We start from the raw sequence: 23,244 nt of genomic DNA on the forward strand, positions 1-23,244 counted from the left end.
TTGAGAGCCCTTGTCTTAGATGGCAGGGTACCTGATTGCCCATCTAATTTGCAGACTCCATCCTGCTCCTGGAGTTAGACGGGTGGCAGCCTCAGCCAGGACAAACCCGGGATTCCCGCTGTGTGACAGTCCTAAGCAACTAAATGATGGGCCCTCCTCCTTTTTCCTCCCCTCCCTAAGAGTTAGCCTCACTGCCACCTCTCTCTTTCCAGATTCTGGCTGGGGAGTCGGGTATGGAGAGAAGACCTAGGGTTGGGGTGGTTGATGGTGGGCAGTCTGAGAAAGACAGAACTCCCATGGGCCATATGCTTCACTTGTTCTCACATCTTTTAGAGAAACCCTCCTGTCTGAGCACTTTCATTGAACATTCTATTGCTTAGCTTCTCCTTACATACCTCTTTGTTGGTGTGAGCAGGTCTGTACATTCTGGTAGGGTGGGATAGGCTTCCTGGAGCCCCTTCAGGTAGCCTCAGCCCCCAGTCTGGGCTGTCATTTACTCATTTGTTCAAAGTCAAGTACTGACTTGCCTCCGTGGGCTCCCCAGTGTTAGGCATTAGGCAGGGGTGATTGTTTGTTAGGGATCTGTGTTTGCAAGTGACAGAGACCCAACTCACATTAGCTTAAACCAAAAAGGTGATCATAAGTCCCAACAGTGCCCACAGAGTCCTATAAGAGCTGTGGGACAGGCAGCTTTAGGGACTACAGGGACTAGGGTTTCAGGCCCGTTAAGACACTCTCTCCTCTTTCCCCCTTCCTTGTCTCTGCTCCGGATATCAACTGACAGAACCCAGGCTTTCTCCCCGGGGTTGGAAATGGGACTCCTGACAACCCCAGATTCTGACACTTCTGCTGTTAGAACCCAAAGGGAAAGGGATCCTTCCTGCTCTTCTAGGGAGGATTGCCCTAGGTTGGGTCATATGGCCATTCTGGACTAATTGCTGAGATGGGAGGCCTGGCTTGGGGCCCCAGTGGAGCCTAGTGGTGTGCAGGGGCAAGGTGGAGCAGGATCTGTTCCCGGAGAGCAGGCAGTGAAGAGTCCATGTAGGAAACATCCAAACGGTACACAGACCACGTGGTGAGCGCACCTTGAGTACTAACCGTGGATAACAGGGGAGGCTGTGCCACTGGACCCTAGAGAACACCTACTATATTAGGCCACTCTATCAAGCTTGGGAGATGTAGTAGCTCTACCTAATACATAGAAACAAACACAGGGAGGTTGCCAAAATGAGGAGACAAAAAAACACGGCTGAAATGAAAGAATAGATCAAAACTCCAGAAAAAAAAACCCAACTAAACAAAATGGAGATAAGCAGTCAGTCAGATGCAGAGTTCAAAACACTAATTTTAAGGATGCTCAAGGAACTTAGTAAGGACCTCAATAGCATAAAAAAGATCCAGTCAGAAATGAAGGATATACTAATTGAGATAAAGAACAATTTACAGGGAATCAATAATAGAGTGAATAAAGCCAAGAATCATATTAGCAATTTGAAATATAAGGAAGCAAAAAACAACCAATCAGAATAGCAAGAAGAAAAAAGAATTAAAAAAAACGAGGACAGTGTAAGGAATCTCTGGAGAACTTCAAGCATACCAATATTCTCATCATGGGGGTGCCCGAAGGAAAAGACAGAGCAAGAAATTGGAAACTTATTTGAAAAAATAATGACAGAAAAATTCCCTAAGTTGATACAAGTTCAGGAAGCACAAGGAGTCCCAAATAAGATGAACCCAAAGAGACCCACACCAAGATACATCATAATTAAAATGCCAAAGGTTAAAGATAAAAAAGAGAATCTTAAAAGCAGCAAGTGAAAAGCAGTTAGTTACCTACAAGGGAGCTCCCATAAGACTGTCAGTTGCATTCTCAAAAGAAACTTTGCAGGTTAGAAAGAATTGGCGAGAATTATTCAAAATGATGAAAAGCAAAGACCTACAACAAAGATTACTTTATCCAGCAAAACAGTCATTTAGCATCAAAGGACAGATAAAGAGCTTCCCAGACAAGAAAAAGCTAAAGGAGTTCATCATCACCAAATCAGTATTATATGAAATGTTAAAGGGTCTTCTTTAAGAAGAAGATAAAAAATATGAACAATAAAATGGTGATAAATACATATCTATCAACAATTGAATCCAAAAAACAAAATAAACAAGCAAGTAGAACAGAAACAGAATAATAGATATGGAGAATGTTTTGATCATTGCCTGATGGGAGGGAGGTCAGGGAGATGGGTGATAAAGATGAATGGATTAAGAAGTACAAATTGTTAGTTACAGAATAGCCATAGGGATGTAAAGTGTAGTGTGGGGAATAGAGTAGCCAAAGAACTTACATGCATGAACCATGGACATGGACGATGGTGTGGGGATTATATGAGGGAGTGCAGGGTCTGGGGACAGGGGAACAAAGGTAGAAAAAATAGGACAACTGTAATAACATACACAATAAAATATAATTTTAAAAAAGCATCAAAACCTATAGAGAATTTTTATGAGCTTATCTGAGTCCAGCTGACAACAATTGTTGGGAAGCAAAATTTCACCGAATTGAGAAAATGCTCTGGAGAATGGCCATTTTTCAGCTTATTTAAACATTACAATCAAAGGACGAGACATAAAGAGGGTTACATGAAATCTGCTGGTGGTAAATAAAGGGGGTGGGAGAAAGCAAAGTGGCGAAATCTCTGGAATTGGATAAAGAACAGAGAGATACATGCTTCTTTTACAGTGGTGGGCACAGGAGAGGTAACAATTAACAGTAACCGCACACATAGACGGGAACAAGAGGATGATGAGGGGAAGCTCCGCTGTGGTGCGTGTGCCCTGGCGGGTCTTGAAAAGGAGATTACCCTGACATTTTAAAAGCAAGTTATCTTAAATTTGAGAAGACGGTGGACAGGCTCACTTAGTAAAGACTGACCTTCTCAAGGAAGCTACAGGCCAGGATGTGACCACTCACGATGACTCACTTTTAGTTAGGAAGTTTTATGTCCAGACCATCCTGTGCGGTTGCTTTTGATTTCTGAGTCTTTAAGGCCACTGTGCAGGCCTCCCCTGAGCTTGTCAGGGTTAGTATGTGGCCCCCATTTTGTTCACAGAAGCGTGTAGACAAAGGAATAGCTTCCACAGTGAAAGGCCCAGAAGGACTAGAAAACGTAGGGCCTGCCCTCAGAGCACTTACACTGCGTGTTTCCACAAGCAATTGTAAGTGACATCACTATAAAAATCATCAGAATCATTTTTTGAGAACCACTGGGAACCGGACTCCTCAGCAGCATGATCTCATTTACTCACGTCTCCCCACAACCCCGTGAGAGGCCCGTGTATCCCAGTGTCCTTACACGGTAACTTGTTGGCTCACCCTTTGGTCAGCCGAGCGGCTGGGGTCCATGTGCTACTCTGTCATCTTCAGAGCCCACCCTCTCCCCACAGCCTCAGCACAGAGTTCTGCAGCCTCATGCCAGGTGGTACTGTCCATGGCTGGTGACTCAGGTGACAGAGGAGAGAAGCAGCTTTTCTTCTACCCTCTTAGGTTCAGTGTCTGGGGACCTGCGATTTAAACTGACAAGCTAGATTGGCAAGAGAAGAGTTCATGTATGTGTGCAAGGTGCGTACTCATGGGAATGATTGGTGATGAATAACTCAAAGGGGCAGTTAGAATGGGGCTTATGTGTCTAACTTAATAGGAAGCCTAAGGGGGAGAAAAGGCTTCTATGGAGAGAAAAATAGGTTTCTTTAGGAAGGACAAATGGGGTTCTAGGAGAACAAATGGGAAATAAGAAAACTTGTGATAATATTTGTCTAAGCAGGTGCAAGTGGTCTGTCTTTTTACTGCCATGAAATTCCCTTGAGCAAAGGGCCAATGGTGGCCCGCGTCCCACTAGTTGCTGCTTTGTCCCATGAGGGGATTTCTAAGAAAGCGTCTCTCTGCTTCTCTCTGCATCGATTAAATCTCAAATGACCTTAGCTTATGATAGTGTTATACCAGCTCTGGGTTCTGAGTCATTCCCCAGACAGGCCAGGGACAGGACCTCAGGAGCAACCCAGGAAATGAGGATTGTAAGTGTGCACGTCCTAGAGGGGCCACGGCCCTGTGCCACTCCCTGTAGTCCCTGCTTGCGGTGGAAACCGCATGTTGTACATTTTGGGTCACTGTGGACCCTCGGCAAGCCCCCCCCAGACCCCTGATGGGTGGGGTCTGAGGCCCTCTAGAGAGGGTTCTGGGAGGGTCAGCTCAGGATACCTGGGGGTTGGAGGGGCTGTCCTCCGGGACCTTGGACAAAGGTGAACCCTGAGGTGTAGAGCAGCAAGCAGTGAAGCTGGGAAGGTGATGGGGAGAGTCAGCAAGATCCTGTTCCCCAAGCAGAATACAGGGTCTCCCTTTGCACACTTAGAAGAGGCATTTCGGTGGGTTGTACGAGGAGCTACTTCTTTCTGGAGAGAAAAGTGCGCTTTTGGTCCTGGGTGTTCCACTGCCTTGGCCAGATTGAAATGGGGTTAATTCAGAAGGGTTCAGTTAAGTCCCTCAGCCCCGGATCTGTAAGAGCCCATGTGGATGGTGGTGGGAAGGAGGTGGGAAGTTCTACTAAGTTTTTGAGGTTCAGAACGTGGAGGCCAGCTGCCCTCCAGTCCCTGGTGTTCCTCCTCGGGTCTCCAGAAACTTAATGTAGGAGGAGTGTAAGCCCACGACCCATTTCAGCCCTCTTGACCACATTCATGTGTTCCTTGACCTCTGACCCATGACTGACAGTCTTGGCCAGGGAGCTCCTTCACTTCGTCCTCACCAAAGACTGTGCCAGGAGCACCTGCCTTGGGGACTGCTGTGCCCATAGCGTTAGTTCCACCTTCCATCCTCCACAGCCCACCAGGAAGTAGGTGAGGAGGAGAGTAAGTCCTTCTCGGGGGTTTCCGAAGGGTGTTTGAGGCTAGTTGTGCTCATTATTGGCTTGTCCTTGTGAATGTGAGAACTGAAAAGGGCTTGGATGCGTGAGGGGTGCATTTGAGGTAGAGCTTCCCATGAAGAGGCCCCGTTCCTCTGGGGGCGACAGGCTCACAGCACTGAGCTGGCCACACTTAGGGAGCTGTCGCCACAGAGAGAAAGCTGGCAGGCAGCGTTCTGGCTTCCCAAGGTTCAGAGGACAGCCAGCCCCAGTTCCGGCCCATAGAGATGAGCGGATGGGCAGCTGACAGCCTCTCCCTCCCAGGGGGCCAGCAGCTCATCCTGAGCATTGTTTGAGAACTTTTATTTGTCTGGGATGTTTAAAGCACTTACTCCCTTAGGGATTTCATGGAACCAGTAAAAGGGTTTTCCCTTTGCTCTTTCCTCGGTGCCTGCCTGTTTCCATTTCCAATCCTGATTTCCAAGGCCAAGGCTGGCTCCTTGGGATGAGAGAGAGGAGATCGGGTTCCCGGAATGGAGGGTCCCATTGTGCTAACCCAGGGAGGAGGGGGCAGCAGCCATTAGTGAAAGAGTCAGAAAGACTGCAGGCCCTCTTACTACAGCTCTCAGAGGTGTCCTGCCTCTTTTTTTTCCACATTGACCTGGGATGTGTTATAAATATTCATGCAACTCCAGATGGTAGGCAAGCACTCCTTGTTCACCCCTCCTTTACGTGTTGGTGGGCTGGGGATAGATTTATTTTTCTCTGTGCCTCGGTTTACCCATGTCTCCTGGGCCACTTTCCTTAAGGCTTCTTCAAATCTCAGGACTAGGGAACAATTTGAGAGCTGTGACAGGTAAGGGCTCTATGTTCAGCATTCAGTGAGTGTGTGGTGTGTGCCTCACATTTCAGACAAACTCTTTCTCGAGGCTTTGGTCTGGCTGCAAAAACAAGCCTCAGTCCTGTGGAGTAACTCGGGAACCAATGAAAGCAGTGCTGAAGTGGTGGAGGTGGCCGTCTCTGTGCACCGGGGGAGAGGCGAGCTTTCTGGTGGGCACTGGAGCTGAGCCCACCTTCGGAGGAGGGGGTTTTGGGGAGGCAAAGAGCAGGCAGAGGGAGTGTGGTGGTGGAGGGGTGGCAGGGTGGGGTTGTGGGTGCAGGAATGGGAAGGTTGTCCTGGGTGTACAGGAAGGTGATGGGTGTGCTTAGAAATCTCAGGGGCTTAGCTATGGCAGGAATGCCATCAGGCATTAGCATGGGCTCCTGTGTAGAGAACCTGCATGAAGAACAGCGCCCGAGGGTAGCATCTGAGGCAGATTTGGGGGCAGAGAGGGTGGACAGAGAACCCAGCTGGAGCTGTGATGGGCCAGTGTAAAGGCCTGAGAAGCAGGGACTCTCCGATCTATCTTGGGTATCTAAGATATCACAGTTCCATTGCAGTACCTACTGTCTGCCAGGCACAAGACTGACAACTGTGCACACGGGCTCCTTGAATCCTCACTGCAGCCTTATGTGGTTGGCACTCCCTGATGTCTGTGGCCCTGAGAAGCCAAGCAACTTGCTCAGATTCTGCACAGCTAATAGGTGGCAGAGCCAAGATTTGAACCCAGGTCTGTCTGATTCCAAAGTCTTGGCTGTCTCTGCCCACGGCTGCAGCAGCAGAACTGGGGTAAGCAGCTCTGGGAATCAGGAGAAGGTGGTCCCTGGGCTCCCAGCCTGGATGGTGGGAAGGGTGCTGCCCCTGGATGGAGGACCCTCTTCCTGAGTTGGGTCTCCCCAGCAGGACCAGGGTCCTGATGCTCCACACATGTCACCCTTTGGCTGGGATGCCAGCCAGCACTGGGCAAGAATCTCCCTGTGAAGGGGCGAGGCACCAAGTCGCTGGGGCGAGGGCTCCTTTGGACATGAGAATGTGGGGATCCTCTGAGGGCCTGGAGCAGGGGAAGGGGGTGGTGAGAAGAGACAAAGAGGCCCTTTGATCATCCCCGCAGCCTGACCCCCCTTGGCAGCCCACTATCCGGGTGGTGGGCTCCCTGCCTACGCTGCTCCTCACGCCACCCGGCTGGGCTGATACTATAAAGGTGTTGGGTGTGGCTGTGTGGGACACACTGGCCGATGCCTCTGGGAGGGTCCTCCCAGCTCTGACCCACCTCAGGACCCCTTTTGGAGCACCAAGACCTCCCAGATACCCTGCCTGGAAAATCCAGGTGCCCATCTAGACCTGGGGGGTTTGGGTGCAGATGGCTGTCAGACCAGGACCTTGGTGGCTTCAGCCTGGGAGGGTGGCATTCTGTGGACACATAACATGTGTTAAGCATTCCTCATGAAGGCTACTTGGAATACCATGGAAACTGTCTGCCTGCTGTCCAAGGTCATTGCTTTGCCAGCCCTTTTCCACTCAGGGCACTGGTGGCTGCTACCAGCATCTAATAGGGGAAGGCCAGGAACACCGCTGAACATCCCTATGTACAGGATGGCCCCAAAGAGAATCATCAGTGTCAGAGTGGCCCTCATGGCCAGTCTGAAAACCTGCCCTGCGGGGTCAGCTCCTTGCCACATGCAGGTACTTACATTTCAGAGCAAGTACTTACATCTCTACTGGGCAGAGAACGAGGTCTGACAGAGGATTCCTGCTGGGGTTCCTGGCAGAGAGATGGAACAGTGAGTCCCTCTGTGTGTGAAGAGAGCCTTCCAGTTCACAAAGCACTTTCGTACCCAGCATGGGTACTAGATGTGTTGGCCAGTCTCCCCGAATCTTATTCCCGGGGTCATCTGAGAGGCCACTCCTCAGCTTCCGAAGTGGAAAGCAGCAGTTCTAACCCGACAGATGCCCCTGACTGACATCTGCTCCCCTTCCATTCTCAGGCCCCTGCAAGACCATGTGCCCACACCCTGACGAGGAGAGTGGGGCTCGAGGGGTGAGGTCACACGGCAGAGCGTGCGTCTTCCCAGGCCTCGGCGCTGCCTCTCTTCACACAGAGGCAGGCCGGCCTGGGGCATCAAGGCTGCTGCCTGTTGGAAATGGGTCATGAGGGGCAAATGCTGAGCACTGTGGACGGGTGAAAGGCGCTCTGTGGGGCTGGGTGGTCTCTCCTTGTGCCCTCTGGAGCCACCCTGCACAAACAGCCTGGGCAGGAGGTGAGCCGAGTCGCTGTGTCCCAGGAGAACCACCCCAGGCAGTGTGCAGGCTCCTGGGAGTCCCGGAGAGAGCCACACCTTGAACAGGTGTGCTGGTTAGAAGGCAGCTCAAAGTGCTTATCTGTAGCCTACACCAGCCCTTTGAATTACGGGGCCATGATCATGAACTTGTGAGAGGATGGAGTAATTGAGCCTGTGGTGACTGAGATAGGAGTCAGGAGATTCAGCGCCCTCCACCCAGCACCAGAGAGCAGCCTCAGCCTCCGAGATCTCACTGGGGACCTCAGGGGGAGGGCCTGCCCACATGGTGCATGAGTGCGTGTCATACCCAGTGAGGTGCCAGGGTCCCGACCCGAGGGAAACCACAGCTCAGTCCTGGCTACTGCGTTGGCCAGCCCTGAGGGCCTAGGGAGGCAGGGATCCCAGGCTGCAGGCAGCAGTAGTTGTGTGTTGTACACTCACACACAGTGCCTGCGTGCACATATATAGTCCGTGTTCCCACACACATGCATATACATGGGCACACATCCAGTCACCCCTGTGTGTAACATAGATGTGTGTGCATAGGTGCACACACCTGCATGTACTGGAACAAGTGAGGTGTGCACACAGAGGACTCCACACGTGAGTGTGAACACACACTGGCACACTTCATCAAATCTAAGACCCCTGTAGATGGTCAGATGTGTTGTTTATTGTATACTTGAGGAAAAGTGCTATCGGCTAAACTTTGATGTGGTTTTCTTAGCACTTGCATTTTGATTTGTACTATTCACAAGAGCTCTTTTTGCCTTATTTAGACTTTGATTTTTATCAGCAACCATTCTTGTACATACATACATATGGCAAGATGAGGAAGTAAGGAATTCCCATAACTGCATGCTTTGCATTCAGAGTGTTACTCATCCAAGGTGCTTTCAGCAGATGGTTCAGCATAGAGCCGTCAGTCTGTGCTTTTCCGCACAGTATTGTCCCCCATGCCATCAAGAGTATGGGGATGCTGCTGAGTGCTCCACTCTCAATCTGGGACTTTGGCGCAGCCACGGCACCCATTCTGCAGGCTTCGATGTGGTGCCTTTTTTATCTTACTCGAGATGGAGGTTTTCAGACAACCAGGACGCACATTCCTTCCTCAGAAAGTCTCTCAATGACTCACTATCTGCAATGTGGAGGGGTTAGTTGTCTCAGGAAGCCACCAGGAACAGGGGTTCTTGCTCGCACAGAAAGTGGCAGCCCACCATGACTTCCACCTGGTCTGCGCAGTCATAAGCAGGGAAAAGGGCAGTGTTTTAGACTCATGAAATGCAGCGTGTGCCTCGGGCACCTGGGTGTTGGAGACCTGGACTGCAGCCACCACCTGTTTCTAGAAGGGGTTCGGGGCTGGGGAGATAGAAGGGCTGGTCCCAGGGTCCGGTACTGAGAAAGGGCAGGGCAGGTCATTGTGGTCATTCCCCTGCTTTCAGGCAGTGCTGCACCTGTCCTGTCCAGGTCCAAGGGCAGTGAGTGTCTAGGGAAGGCGAATTAGCAGAAGCCAGGCTTGACCTCTGACTGGCCACTGTGCTTGGGCAGCTCCTCCATAACTCTGGGCTGCTTTTCTTGCCATGAGAATAGAGATCATGGACCAGGCTCCTTGGAGCTCCTTGGAGGAATGGCTGACTCTGGAACTGGGCCGGGGGATGTCCAAGCTGGGCAGCTTGTAGGGCCACAAAGTAAGGAAGGGCTCAGAAAACAAAAAACCACGGCCACCAACAAACCAGAATGCTGGGTATGTTATGGGGCACAGGGGCCAACTGCAGGAGCTCCCAGTGGCCGAAGCTGGGACAATTTGAGCAACGAAACAAATAATGGAGCATTGAATTATACTCAGAGTGTAAAATAAATATCCATGAGTCCATACTCATACTTAAATAACTGAATAAAATAAGTAGAAGGGGGAGAAGAAGCACATCTGTGCAGAAAAATTCCAAATAATTGGTGGAGCTACTGCGCTCTCCAGGAGGTAGCTTTCAACTCCTCACTCCTGGAGTGTGGGCTGTGCATAGTGACTTTCTTTTTTATTTTTAAAAATATTTATGTCTATTTATTTTTAGAGAGAGGGGAAGGGAGGGAGGAAGAGGGAGAGAAATGTCAGTGTGTGAGAAAAATATCAATTGTTTGCCTCTAACATGTCCCTACTGGAGACCTGGCCTGCAACCCAGGCATATGCCCTGACCGGGAATCAAACCGGCAACCTTTTGGTTTGCGGGACGATGCCTAAGCCACTGAGCCACACCAGTACAGGAAGGGGGCAGCGGGGAGAGTAACTTCGCAGGAGAAACCTGGCAGACACTCTTCCAGCAGGTGATCAAGGTCAACACCATCAGTGATGAGTCGTGTTGGTGAGCTCACATCTTTGATGTGCTGTGATGGAAATGGTGCTTCACCTGTCTTCTTCCCCTAAACCAGGGCTGTCAAACTCATTTTCACCAGGGGCCACATCACCCTCACGGTTGCCTTCAAAGGGCTTAATGTAATTTCAGGACTGTATAAATGTAAACTACTCCTTAACAGTTAAGTGAGAGCTCGGCACTGCCGCTGGGTAGAAACAAGGTGCCGGGCCGGATAAAACAAGGTGGGGGGCCGGATTCGGCCCACGGGCCTGTGTTTGCCACTGTGCCCTAAATCTACAAGCCCTGTCCACCCTCGAGAAAAACCTCAGACGTACCCAAGTTGAAGGACAGTCTATAAGATACCTCACCAGTGTGGTTGGGTCCTCAAAACTCAGGAAAGTTTGAGGAACATCAAAGAGGAGAAACAGCCTGCAGCAGTCAGAGGAGATATAATGACTAAATGTGTCCTGGATGAGATTCCAGAGCAAAAAAAAAAAAAGACATTAGGGGACAGGGATGGGAACCTGAGTAAAATATGAGCTATAGTTAATGTGGGTAATGTGTCCATGTTGGCCCACAGGTCATGACAAATGCACCACAGAAACGGCCATTGGTAACCAAAGGGGAACTGGGCGCAGTGCACATGGGAACCTCCGTACTATGCTTGCAGCTTTTCTGCACAACTACAGCTATTCTGAACTTTAAAGTGTATTAGGTAAAGACAAAAGAAGGGATAGCACCTCCGCCCAGGCACGTTGCTAGGAAGGTGGGGTGGGGTGACGCAGGGAGTCACCCCCTTAGGGGGCTGCGCTAGCCCTGACGCAACAGCTAGTGCTGTGTCCTGTTTGAGCTCAGGGTGGTCTTAAGTCCCCAGGGTCTTGCTTTCTTGGGACTGCCCCTCCCCGTGTAAGACCTGCCTGAACCTGCCTGCCAAGAAACAGATGGGCATTCTGCTCCCTGCCTCCAAGGGACCTGCTCCTGGGGAGTGAGGAACTTGCGGTTGGCTGGGGGCCATTCTCCGCTGGGCTCCCCAGCTCCTCCCCACCAGGGAGAAGCCCATTTTGTCTGGGTCTGGAAGGGAAGCCTGCCAACTGCCCTCCCGTGAGCTCCTTGGGGGCCTGGCTCCCCCTCCAGCCACAGGCTGAAGCAGGACATCCCTGCTGAAGGCCCGGGGAGTCCGACCCTCTCTGTGGACAGGAAAACAGACTTAAAGCTCCTGTCCCACTAGCCCCTCTTTCCCTTCCTCCTGCTCTGTGGGCTTGACCACAGGGTCATCAGAAGGCTTGGCCTTGCAGGGTCATGGAACAGGGAAGGGGTTCTTTGACAGACTCCCTGGCTGCCAGCATTGCTGGTTACTAGCCGTGGAAACCCATCCCCATCCTGCATTTGGTCCTAGCAAAGCCTTTTAATGACTCAGAAGTTAGGGTGCCTATAGGAGGGAATATTTGTAAGTAGGTTCTAGAAAGTGCAGAGAATGTGGTTGAGAATCAGAAGGGCCAGCCTCTCTTTCCGCCCCTTCTCCTGCTGAACTGCCTCCTAGCCCGTTGCTTCCTGGCCACTGTGCAGTTCTGTCCTTCTCCATCCCTGGCTTAGGTGAAATACCCCGCTCCCTGCACCCTGCCGCTCCACAGCCTGCCCTGCTTAAGGTCCCGACTCCTTTGGTCTGCTCTGATCTCACCTCCGCTGACCTTGTGTTCGGGTCTCCCAGTGCAGCTCGTATCTTCTTAGTAAGACTGTAAACTGTTTGAGAACAAGGCCTCTTTCATATTCCCACCCTACCAAGGGGCACGGCAGTTTCTGAAGTAAGGATGAGGAAATGTGGATTGAAGGGCAAGAGTACTGATGGAGACAGAGTGTCTGCAATCAGGGCTGCCTGGCAAACCCCAGGCCCCCAGGAGCTCGGTTTCTGCCTGCTGCCCACTAATGCCATGGTCAGCTGAGCCAGGCTTATGGGCTCAGGTAACCAAGGCGCCTGCAGCCTGCCTTCCTCCTCTGGGTTGCAAATTCCCTCATCTCCCCCAGACCAGGTGGAGCCACCCCAGCCAGCCTGCTACAGAAGCTAGTTCTGGACAGCAGCTGCATGTAGTCTATAACAATAACACAGACATGAGTTCGAATCCTGCTCCTCCCACTTTCCTGCTGGGTGACCTTGGCAAGTTGCTTTATCTCTCTGAGCCTCAGATATCTCACCTGTGAAAAGGGAATCATTCCCGTCTCCTTATAGCTGTTGGGGGATTATATGAAAAGCCCTCAGCACCGCAAAGCTTGGCACATAGTAGGTGTTCAGAGAAGAGTGGCTCGTCCCTCCAGCCCCAGCACTCTTTAGCCATTCACTTTCTTCTCCTGTTTTGTCTGCCCTTGGACAGAGGGAGTCCTGACCTTTGCTTATTTTTCTTCTACATCCAGTGGCCATCCCAGGCCAATATGTGACGCTGAACCCTAACCTGGGGGCCTTGGCAGACTACCTTGAACTTGGCGGCAGCAAGGAGACCAGACACACTGTTCTTTTCTGCCCTGTGGGTGTGTCTCAAGGCTGTCGTGCTTGTGCCCACTGCCTTGCGAAGCATTTCCTGTTCCCCCTGAGCTGCCTCACTGGCCTCACCTCTGGCATTCGGGAGGCAGAGTGGACAAAGCCAGGCCTCGGGTGCACAGCCAGGCTGGAGCCTGTCAGGGAGCTGCCTGAGTGTGTGTTCCAGGGGCCGGGGACCTGGGCCTCTCAGGCAGCTGAGTTTCTTAGCTGTGACTCCAGCCCCAGCCTGGCGCTGATAGCGGTGTGTGCAGGTGAGCGTGCCAGGGCCCCAGAGATGGGCCAGACCAGGGGGCCTGGAACGGCAGGGCCAGCCCCACCTTTATTTTTAATGGGGGAATGAGGGGTAAAATGGAGCTACTTAATTTTTATTATCCTTATTTAGTATAAGAAAAGACCAAACTACCTCATTGCTGAATCCTGTTTCTATCACCACCCCAGAACTGTTCACCCATTCTCGCACCTTAGGCCAACTTTTCCAGCTTCCTTTCTGCAGATCCTTTAGTGGGGTCTGGGTAACTATTTCAGTTTTTTAAAAATATGATAATGCCTTCATTTTATCCTAGTTCTCTTTTTTAGGTTTTACTTATTTATTTTTAAAGATTTTTATTTATTTATTTTTAGACAGAGGGGAAGGGAGGGAGAAAGAGAGAGAAACATCAATGTGTGGTTGCCTCTCATGTGGCCCCCACTGGGGACCTGGCCTGCAACCCAGGCCTGTGCCCTGACTGGGAATTGAACGGCGACCCTTGGTTCACAGCCTGTGCTCAATCCACGGAGCTACACCAGCCAGGGTACTTATTTATTTTTAGAGAGAGGGGAAGGGAAGGAGAAAGAGAGGGGGAGAAACATCCATGTGAGAGAGAAACATGCCTCTTGCATGTACCCCAACCAGGGACCAAACCCGCATCCCCGGCCTGGGCCCTGACTGGGAATTGAAGTGACAACCTTTCTCTCTGTGGGACAGTGCCCAACTGACTGAGCCACACCAGGCAGGGCTTGTCATGGTTCTTAGAAGATGGTTTGCTGGGTCCAGGATTCTAGGCTGACAGCTTTCTTTTATTTTGGTGCTTTGATGGTGTCGCTTCACTGTCTCCCTCTCTTTCTGTTGAAAACCTATTCTCAACCAATCATTGTTCCTTGGTGAGTGATCTGTCTTTTCTCTTGCTGCTTGTAAGATTTTCTCTTGGACTGATGTAACCTTGGAGAAAAGGAAGCCCCGGAGAGACCGGTCACCATCTGTCCCTAGGAATGGAGCAGATGTACTCAGTGAAACTTCAAGAGGGAGACCAGGCCAGTGGCGGGGGTGGACAGGAAGGCTGAGTGGGGCTCATGGCACAGAGAGCAGCCCATTACTGGGAGTGTGTGAGCGTGGGCTGGGAAGAACGTCCCTCTCAGATGCCTCAGTTACACCTTAGTTACGCCTCAACGGCCTCAGTTACCTTGATGGCTGATGACCCTGGAACTCTTTTAGTGGCTTCTGCCTTGCTTCCCCCTGCACCTGGCCTCTGCCGATCTCCTTTGAAGGGTCCATGACCTTCCCAGTCCGGCTTCTCCAGTGATTTCTTCTTGATCCCTGCTGGTCACACACTGCCACCTTCTGTTCCCCCAGCTCCTGGAGTGTGGCGCAAATGCCGCGGAGCCCAGTACTGTAGTCTCCAGAAGTCTTTGGTCTCCAGGTTATTTCAGAGTGCTGAGTGGTCACTGCAAAGAGCATGTCCTTTTCTGCTCACTCAGGATTTACGTTTGGTACAGGGGCCTAGGGGTGGGGGGTGGGGTCAGGAGGCCCCACCCAACCCGCCACCAGTGTCGGACACTCAGGTTTTGATTCTGCCTCCTGTTCAGGGTGCAGCTGCCTGTCCTCGGTCCCACGGTAAGGACCTCCCAGAGTCCTGGGTGGAGATCGAAACCACCGGAGCAGGCTCACTGGAGGGTGGGTTTGGCCTGCTGAGCATGGGGACAGAAGTGGGGACATGGCAGCCTTCTGGCAGCAGTGTGCCTGGTCCATTCTGGAGAGAGGCGAAGGCAGGAAGGCAAGGGCCCTGGGTACTTCCAAACGCCAGAGGCCCTGCACAGGTGTCCCCCCAGGGTAGCCCAGTGACCACTCTCTTCCCTGCCCCTGGGCGACTGGTGGGTTTACATGTGTACATGTGGGGCACAGATGCAGCTACATGCAGATGTAGGTTGAGTTGCCCACGACCCCATCCTTAGTCTGCATGCCTACAAGGCAGGTCGGGGAGGTCCAAGATACTGACCCTCCCCCCACAGAGAAGGAAGGCCCTGTTCCAGTATGGGGGGAGCTGAGATATCAGGGTTACTTAAGAGTCATTCTATTGCAGATCAGTGATGGTTTCTGCAGATCAGTAAAGAACCCTCAGGTTGGAATTCTGTTAGGGAGAAAGTGTGTGTGTGTGGCTGATTGGACCCCGGCAATGCTGTTTCTCTACCCGGCAATTCTAGGTTTGGTCAGGAGCGTGTGGGTTGAGAAGAATATTATCTCTTTGTGCATCTGAGCGCTTTGCTTCTATGATGCCTTTCCTCCTGCTGGGGAGGAAAGGAGGGTGGGAGGAAGCACCACCACCCACTGGACTTCCTGTCACTCCCTGTGGTGAGGTTTTGAGGGGACCTGCTGTCCCATGATGGCAGTGGTCTTTGATCTCATTTGGGTCCACACACAGATGCCAGGCAGACCGTAGCGGAAGTCTCATGCTCATAGCTCTCAAGTCTACATGCGCATGAGTGCGGGGGTGGGGCGCTGCCCGCTCTGGGCACTGGGAACACGGGCGGGGCTCTGCGATGCTGAAGTTTTTGCTGCTGCAGCCCTGCACCCACAGTCTGGCTCTGTCCTTGGCTGGCCCAGGAGGGATGTGTCCACACAGGAGCAGGCCTCCAGTCCCCTGCCAGCTCTCCACTCCCTGAGGGACGCTCAAATGTAGGGTTGGCCTCACTGGACCTTTCCCTTGGTGGACAGCAGTCCCTTTGTGGGTGGTAGGCTGGTTACTTTGCTCCTGAGCTGAAGTGCATGGACAGACAGAAGTGGTAGAGCAGGGGCTTGGAGAGGACTGCGGTTTTAATCAGCTGTGCAAGTACCGCCCCACAGGTCCCTGGGCTGTGGGGCAAGGTCAAATGCAGACTTTGACCTGGGAGGTGGGCCTGAGAGTGCATTTCTAACAAGCTTGCAGGGGATGCTGATGCTGCTGGTCCAAAGTCCTAGAGCAGCTCCCCCCGACTTTGCCCTGGAGGAGCGCCCAGGCGCCCTAGGACAGGCGATTCCAGGGGCACACGGAAAGGCACACAAGGATGTGAGAAGGAGCCGCCTGACCCAGATGGCATTTCTGGAAGGGCTCCCTAGAGATGAGGAAAGATGAGAGCCTTCATCAGAGTGGCTGACTTTGATGAAGGCCCCTCACACTGTGGCTTTGAGGAGAGAGCTCACAGTTTGAATTAGAATTTGAATCCCAGCCCTGTAGCCTGCTTGCTGCATGGCCTCGGACAGGTCATTTCATCTCTCCCTGCCTCAGTTTCTTCATCTGTATAGTAGAGATAAGAATGCCTGCTCAAAAGGCTGGTGAGGGTGAAGTGGGGCAATGTACACCGGGTACCGGGCCCAATACCTGTCACACAGTAGGCCCTTTAATGAACATTGCATCCCCTAAAACTGCATCCTCTTCCCTCCTTGCAGGTGAATGAAATTTACCATGACGAGTCCCTGGGGGCCCACATTAACATTGCCCTTGTCCGCTTGATCATGGTGGGCTACCGACAGGTAAGCCCCTTGTCAGCAGGCANTTGATGAAGGCCCCTCACACTGTGGCTTTGAGGAGAGAGCTCACAGTTTGCATTAGAATTTGAATCCCAGCCCTGTAGCCTGCTTGCTGCATGGCCTTGGACAGGTCATTTCATCTCTCCCTGCCTCAGTCTCTTCATCTGTATAGTAGAGATAAGAATGCCTGCTCAAAAGGCTGGTGAGGGTGAAGTGGGACAATGTACACCGGGTACCGGGCCCAATACCTGTCACACAATAGGCCCTTTAATGAACATTGCATCCCCTAAAACTGCATCCTCTTCCCTCCTTGCAGGTGAATGAAATTTACCATGACGAGTCCCTGGGGGCCCACATTAACATTGCCCTTGTCCGCTTGATCATGGTGGGCTACCGACAGGTAAGCCCCTTGTCAGCAGGCAGGCTTTGCAGGGAGAAGGGGTGTGGGGCCAGTGCATCGTCCCGGCCATGGCGTGGGGCGGGGGCCAGGGACAGCACCCAGGGAACACCTGGACTCCAGAACCAGAACCCTGGGACCATTCAGATTAAGGCTTCAGTGGCAGAGACATTTGGGGATGGTGAGCAGGGATTCCTGGGCTCCTCCGACCTGACACGGGACGATCCTAGATCCTTACCGCTGGAGGTCCCTCTCTTTGAGAACTGATGGGGAGGGTGGGGCTTAGAGAGGGGCAGTGACCAAGAAAGCCCTGCTGTGGTTGGGCCCAGGCCACTGGGCTCTGCCATCTTAGACCAGTTACTTATTCTCCCCCCAGTTGGGGTAACAATCAAATTTCCCCCCAGGGACTATCGTAAAGATGAAGTAAGACAGCGAACATGTTAGAGGAAAAGCTGAGAGCTGCACCCCTTGTGGGTTAGTTGAGGGATTAGAGACAATGCGTGTCCAGTTCTTGGTAGACAGGTGTGCCCACACAGGGCTTGGCTCGTGAACATTCCCTAAAGTAAGAGGGCTGTGTGCCAGCAGCAGCCAGCGTCGGTGACCTTGGGACAGCTGGTGACCTTGGGACAGACAGTGCAGTCCTGTGGGCTCCTGTGTTCCCCACTGCCAGTGGGAGGGGAGCTCTCGACACCCACCGAGGTCTGCGGGCTCCGACCGCCCACTCTGCTGTTGATACTCTCCGGCTCCCCGCAGTCCCTGAGCCTGATTGAGCGTGGGAACCCCTCCCGCAGCCTGGAGCAGGTATGCCGCTGGGCGCACTCGCAGCAGCGCCAGGACCCCGGCCACGCAGAGCACCACGACCACGTCATCTTCCTCACACGGCAGGACTTTGGGCCCTCAGGTATGCCAGGTACTGTACTGCCTTGGCCGGGTGCGCGCAGCTGCAGGGCAGAGGCCGAGGCTCAGGGCCATGCGGGTCCTGGGGCCGGATTTCCTATCAGCAAAGAGGTCCACAGGACTGAAGAGACAGGACATGGATGGACAGGCAGGCAAGCTCCACAACATTTCTTGGGGAGCAGAAGTGAAGGGGTCCCTTCTCTATGCTCTGCTGTCTTGGCCAAGCCTGCAGCTGGCTCTGGGCTTGCCTTCCCAGGGCCCAGCAGTCTGAAGACCCCCGTCACCTTCCAGGTGCTCTGCCCACACTGTGCTCATCTGTCCTCACCACAGTCGTGGGCACCTAGTGGGGCTCGTGGGGAACTGGGAGAGGAAGTCCGCGCTCCACCCACAGCTGCACGCGTGTCTAGCCCGATGACCTGAGCTCACTTTATCTCCTTGGGCTCCCCCAACTGCCAAACGGGGAAAATGGAAGTATTTGCTCCCTTCATTCCAGGGTTGCTAAAGGGGCCGAGGGGATGTGTGACATGTCTGTGACGGAGTGTGACTGGAAGCGCCCTGTAAACGCATGAAGCTCTGACTACCCATGGTTTTTCGTATGGGGCAGCCGAGGCACAGAGTGGAGCAGAGGAGGCAACCCAGCCAGCAAGTCTAGTTGAGGGCTTTTTAGTTTTCTCTGGTTTGATGCTAGATGTGAGAGAGCCAGCCCTGCCTCTGCCCAAAGGGCTCCTTGTCTGCATCCCTGAAGCCCCAAAGTGGGCTGGCATGCACACATACAGACACATATCCACACACACATATAAACACACATACACACACACAGGCCTACAAGCAAACACAGATACATGGGCACAGACACACATATACACAGATGGGGAGACATATGCCTGCCTGTGCACACACAAACACATTACGCATACAGACACATGCACACATACACACATACACCCATTCATGTGTGCACTTGCACCCGTGTAGAGCATGTCTCAGACCTCCAGGACAGTAGGGGCCTCAGAACCTCTCTGCCACCGCACCTCTCATTATTCTTCACTAGCTGCACAGCACCTCACAGAAAGCGCCCTTGAGCAGTCCTGAAGACAGGGCTAGCAGTCTGATCAGCTGCCGAACCAGGCGGGGAGTGCTCTCCTGTCATCTCCTCCTCAGAGGCCTTCCCTAGTCAAATCTGTCCTGCCACCTGTGACTGGGCACCAGGGGAGGCCGGGCAGCAGGCCCCTTACAGCACAGGCCTTGCCCGCAACGGCGGCTTGGCACGTGTTGGCCCGGCTCTGGCTGGTGCGTGCCAGCCCTGCCACACTGCCCATGGCTCCCGGAGGCCCACACCCCGCCTGTGTTCTCCCCACCACGTGCCCTCTCCCTTGGAGGGGTTGTCTTGCTTGTCCTCCAGGCCCAGCTCTGTGCCACTTGAGTCATTCCCGATCCCCCTCGACCCCTTCAGTTGAACCCATCCCTTCCTCCGGATCAGCCCCCACTGCCCCCTGTGCCCCCGGCACTCCAGCCTTGCAGGCCACACCTAAGCTGACCCTGGATTCCAGTTCTCCCCACCCAGCTACCTGCTCCTAATGTGTGGGTGTGTGGCAGGGAGGGGTTGGGGGGTTGGACCCCATTCCTCTGTTTTCCCCATAGAATCTAACATAGTGCCACCCCTATGCTCACATTTTGAAAAAAAACCTTATTGTTGACTGACCAACTGACAAGCTGGCTGGAGGGACGTGGAAGTCGGGCATGAGCAGGTGGGGCCTGTCTGGACATGCCACTGCCTGGTATAGAGGAGGGGCCGACAGGGACAGGGAGGGAGACACCGTACAGCCTCTGGGTACGGGGCAGCTTGGCCCAGTCGCTCTGCTGTGGGTGGGACTGGACAAGGGTCCTTCTTACTCCGGGGACCCTCTGGCAGTGGCCGGTCAGGGTGTGCCTGGGGACTGCTGGGCACAGACCTCGGTGTCTCCCATCTCATTGTCCATTGGTTCTCTCTGCCCTCCCCCCACAACAGGGTATGCACCTGTCACTGGCATGTGCCACCCCCTGAGAAGCTGTGCCCTTAACCATGAGGACGGCTTCTCTTCGGCCTTTGTAGTGGCCCACGAAACTGGTCATGTGTAAGTGGCACTGGGAGGGCGGGCTGTGCCGTGAGCTGTGAGGGGGTCCCTGGGGGTGGGAGCTTTGCCCCAGCTTGGGCTCTGGTCCCTGTGTTTTGGGAGATGCCAGAGGAGCTTCCCTGGTGGGGAGAGAGCCTGGGGCTCAGACAGCAGCTGTGGGCCTGCCTTGGGCCTGCTCCCACGGCCCAGGGCGATGGGGGCCAGATGTGGCTCTGTGTTTGGGCAGGGCCATGGCAGTGCCCCATCAGTAGGCAGTAGTCAGCGTTCTGGGTGGTCTCTATCCCTTTGTCTCATCCATCCTCAAAGCCCTTCTGAGACCTGCTCCACACTGGAGTGCCAGCCTGAGCCTATAAACAGCCTCACTTAGACTGAGGCCACCCTCGGGCTGGTGGCCGGCTCCTTTGAGCTTGGATTTTGTATAGAGCGTATTCATTCACTCCCTCACCCAGCACTTATTTAGTGCCTACCATGCACCAGGCCCAGTTCTAGGAGCCCACTGGGGCCTCGGTGGAGAGAAGGACAGAGAACACAGGAAGCTACACTCTGGGAGAAAGCCAATAAGCCTCTACCTAATGTGTCAGATGGTGACACACACGTGCCACCGTCATGCCTCCCAGCCTTGTCTGTCCATGGGAGCAGAGCTCAGGGACACACCTTCCAGCCCGCCCGCTGAGTGAGAGCTGTTCTCTGCAGTCTGAGGGGCACGGGAGGGAGGGGGTAGGCCAGCCCTGGAGGAGGGGTCTGCCGCCCGTGGTCTCGGCCCCTCTGCATCATTTCTGTCAGCACAGGAGGCCCATGTGGATTTCCTCCCAGCTCTGCCCCTCACGGGGAAGGTGGCACCTACTGCTGGGCCTTGGTTTGCTCACCCGCAACATGGAAGCTGACACCAAGGCCACCTCTGAGGTCCCTTCCTGCCCCGGAAGCCCGTGGTTTCACGCATCCTAGAGTCTGTCTTCCTGAGTGGGGCAGGCAGGGGATGTCTACTCTTCACTGAGCAGAGGCCCCTCCGTATGGAAAGATAAGGTCAAGCTTAGAAGACCATGTGTCTGTCTAGTGGTCAAGGCCACAGGCAGACACGTGGCAGTATTTAAGAATTTGGAACCTTTGGGCTTCAGCATTAAATATGAAGTATAAAGAGCAAAGTTTAAAGTTTACACTATCACACAGTAGGTGCATACCATATGCAAAGCTGTGTGCTGAGTACCGTAGGGTCTTGGAGAAGCTATAGATGTCGGCACAGAGGGGCTCTGTATGTGAGGCTGAACTGAACAGAATGGAACCTGGCCTTGCACTTGAAGGCGTTGGGCCTGGTGGGAAGATAGGTCATGGCGTGAGAGCTGTTAATGGTGGGATAGGTGGCCTCTGCTGTGGGAGGTCAGCCCACAGGCTGGGCAGTGAGGGAGGGTGCCCTAGAGCAGGAATGGGGCTTGAGCTGACCTTGAAAGCTGTGAAGGTGTGGGTGGGGTTTGCGGAGGGGGCAGAGGGTCCAGGAGTAGAGAACAGCAGGGGCGAGGTTTTCAGGGAAGATGAGTCTGGGTCTATGGAGGGACAGAGTGGGGCCTCAGCTTCCGTCAGAGAGGCGGTCCTCCCCACTGCAGGGTTGGGAAACTGAGGCCACAAGGCACAATCTGAAGCCTGGTCAGGGCAGGGTTTCCTGTTGCTGGCCCCCCTGCCTGCCTTCTCAGAGGTGGGCTCCCTGGTTGTGACTGGAGGTGCCCCCTGTCTTCCCCCACCCTCTAGGCTCGGCATGGAGCATGACGGCCAGGGGAACAGCTGCGCGGATGAGACCAGCCTGGGCAGCGTCATGGCGCCCCTGGTGCAGGCCGCCTTCCACCGCTTCCACTGGTCCCGCTGCAGCAAGCTGGAGCTCAGCCGCTACCTCCCGTAGGCCACACACCTCTTTGTGCCCGGGATGGGGGAGCATGCAGCCCGCCACTTCATCTTCCTCAAGTCGTCTCCCTTCCCAATACCATGCCACCTCTGAAACTCAATTCAAAGCTTTGCTGGTTACTCATGGGCCCCCATGCCCCTAGAGGCCCAGGACAGTGTTAGACTTGAGGGTGCAATGTGGAAAATGGGCACAGAGTGGATTTGGGGGGCCAGGTGCAGGCAGAGATTCTGTCACTAACCTCACACGGCAGTGGGCCAGGGCCCAGCATCCTGTGCCCTGCACTGAAGGCTGACATGTTCTCTACCCTCAGTGCAGCGAGCCCTCGATTTGTCCATGAAGCAGCCCTTAACCTTGGCCATAGCGTGTTCCTCTATCGTGGGCAAACTGGCCCACGAGACAGCTGCTCCCTGAGCTCCTAGCCCCAGCCTGGGGTGCCCTAGCCCCCCAGAGCACCCAGGGCACAGTCGGAGGTGGGCACGAAGCCCTGTGCCAGATGCAGCAGGGTGGGTTTCTGCTCGCCTTCCTGCTGCTGAAATCTAGAGAATCCCCATCTCGGCCTGCTTCACCTCCCCGTCTTCACCGGCAGCTCCTATGACTGCCTCCTCGATGACCCTTTTGCACCCGCCTGGCCCCAGCCCTCGGAGCTGCCCGGAATTGACTACTCAATGGACGAGCAGTGCCGCTTTGACTTCGGCACTGGGTACCACACCTGCGCCGAGGTGAGTTCCCACCGGCCTCTGCCAGCTGGGCCACCAAGACCTTGTCCTCCTGTGACCCAGGCTGGTCATTCACAGAGCATCTTCTGCCCAGTCAGGCCGGTGGCCGGGAGATGGGTCCACAGGCCTGGTTCCTTCAGGTTGATTCAGGGAGACCAGGGCCCAGGCCCTGCCCCGCACCTGCCCCACCAGTCCTTGCTGTAGGGGTGGGTGTGTGCCGTGGCTGGAGAGCTTCAGCCCTGGGAAGGATGGCAACAATCGCCAACCAGAGCCCAGGCAGAGGCTCAGAGAAGGGGATGTTCCAGGGTAGGGGGCCTTCTGAGGGATCAGGCCTCGAAGACTCACTGCACTGAGTGCCTCAAACCCCCCACCCAGGAAAGTAGCCCTCTCCTCAGCCCCCCAGGACCAGGAGGCCCTGTGCATGGCCACCTTCCCCACTGCCCAGGCCACACCGGGACATGTGGTCTCTGCTTTGGGGGTGGAGAAGCAGCCTGGGATGTGGGATTTCAATGCCCAATGCAGTTTTGTGAAAATGGCTGTCTGGCT

At 53.9% G+C, this 23,244-nt stretch overlaps 1 protein-coding gene across 1 annotated transcript in view; it reads left to right on the forward strand.

The window, feature by feature from the left end:
• ADAMTS14 (ADAM metallopeptidase with thrombospondin type 1 motif 14) overlaps positions 1–23,244 on the forward strand; it is an 89,648-nt gene that overhangs the window by 38,163 nt on the left and 28,241 nt on the right. Inside the window, exons 5-9 of the mRNA XM_037055816.1 lie at positions 16,603–16,686; positions 17,834–17,981; positions 19,986–20,091; positions 21,832–21,975; positions 22,569–22,701. Of these exons, the coding sequence (XP_036911711.1) occupies positions 16,603–16,686; positions 17,834–17,981; positions 19,986–20,091; positions 21,832–21,975; positions 22,569–22,701 (615 nt within the window). The remainder of the gene's footprint in view (positions 1–16,602; positions 16,687–17,833; positions 17,982–19,985; positions 20,092–21,831; positions 21,976–22,568; positions 22,702–23,244) is intronic.

Source organism: Sturnira hondurensis, unplaced genomic scaffold (assembly GCF_014824575.4).
Source record: "Sturnira hondurensis isolate 20B ecotype Veracruz unplaced genomic scaffold, ASM1482457v3 Scaffold0008761, whole genome shotgun sequence".
In the NCBI taxonomy this organism is placed as follows: domain Eukaryota; kingdom Metazoa; phylum Chordata; class Mammalia; order Chiroptera; family Phyllostomidae; genus Sturnira; species Sturnira hondurensis.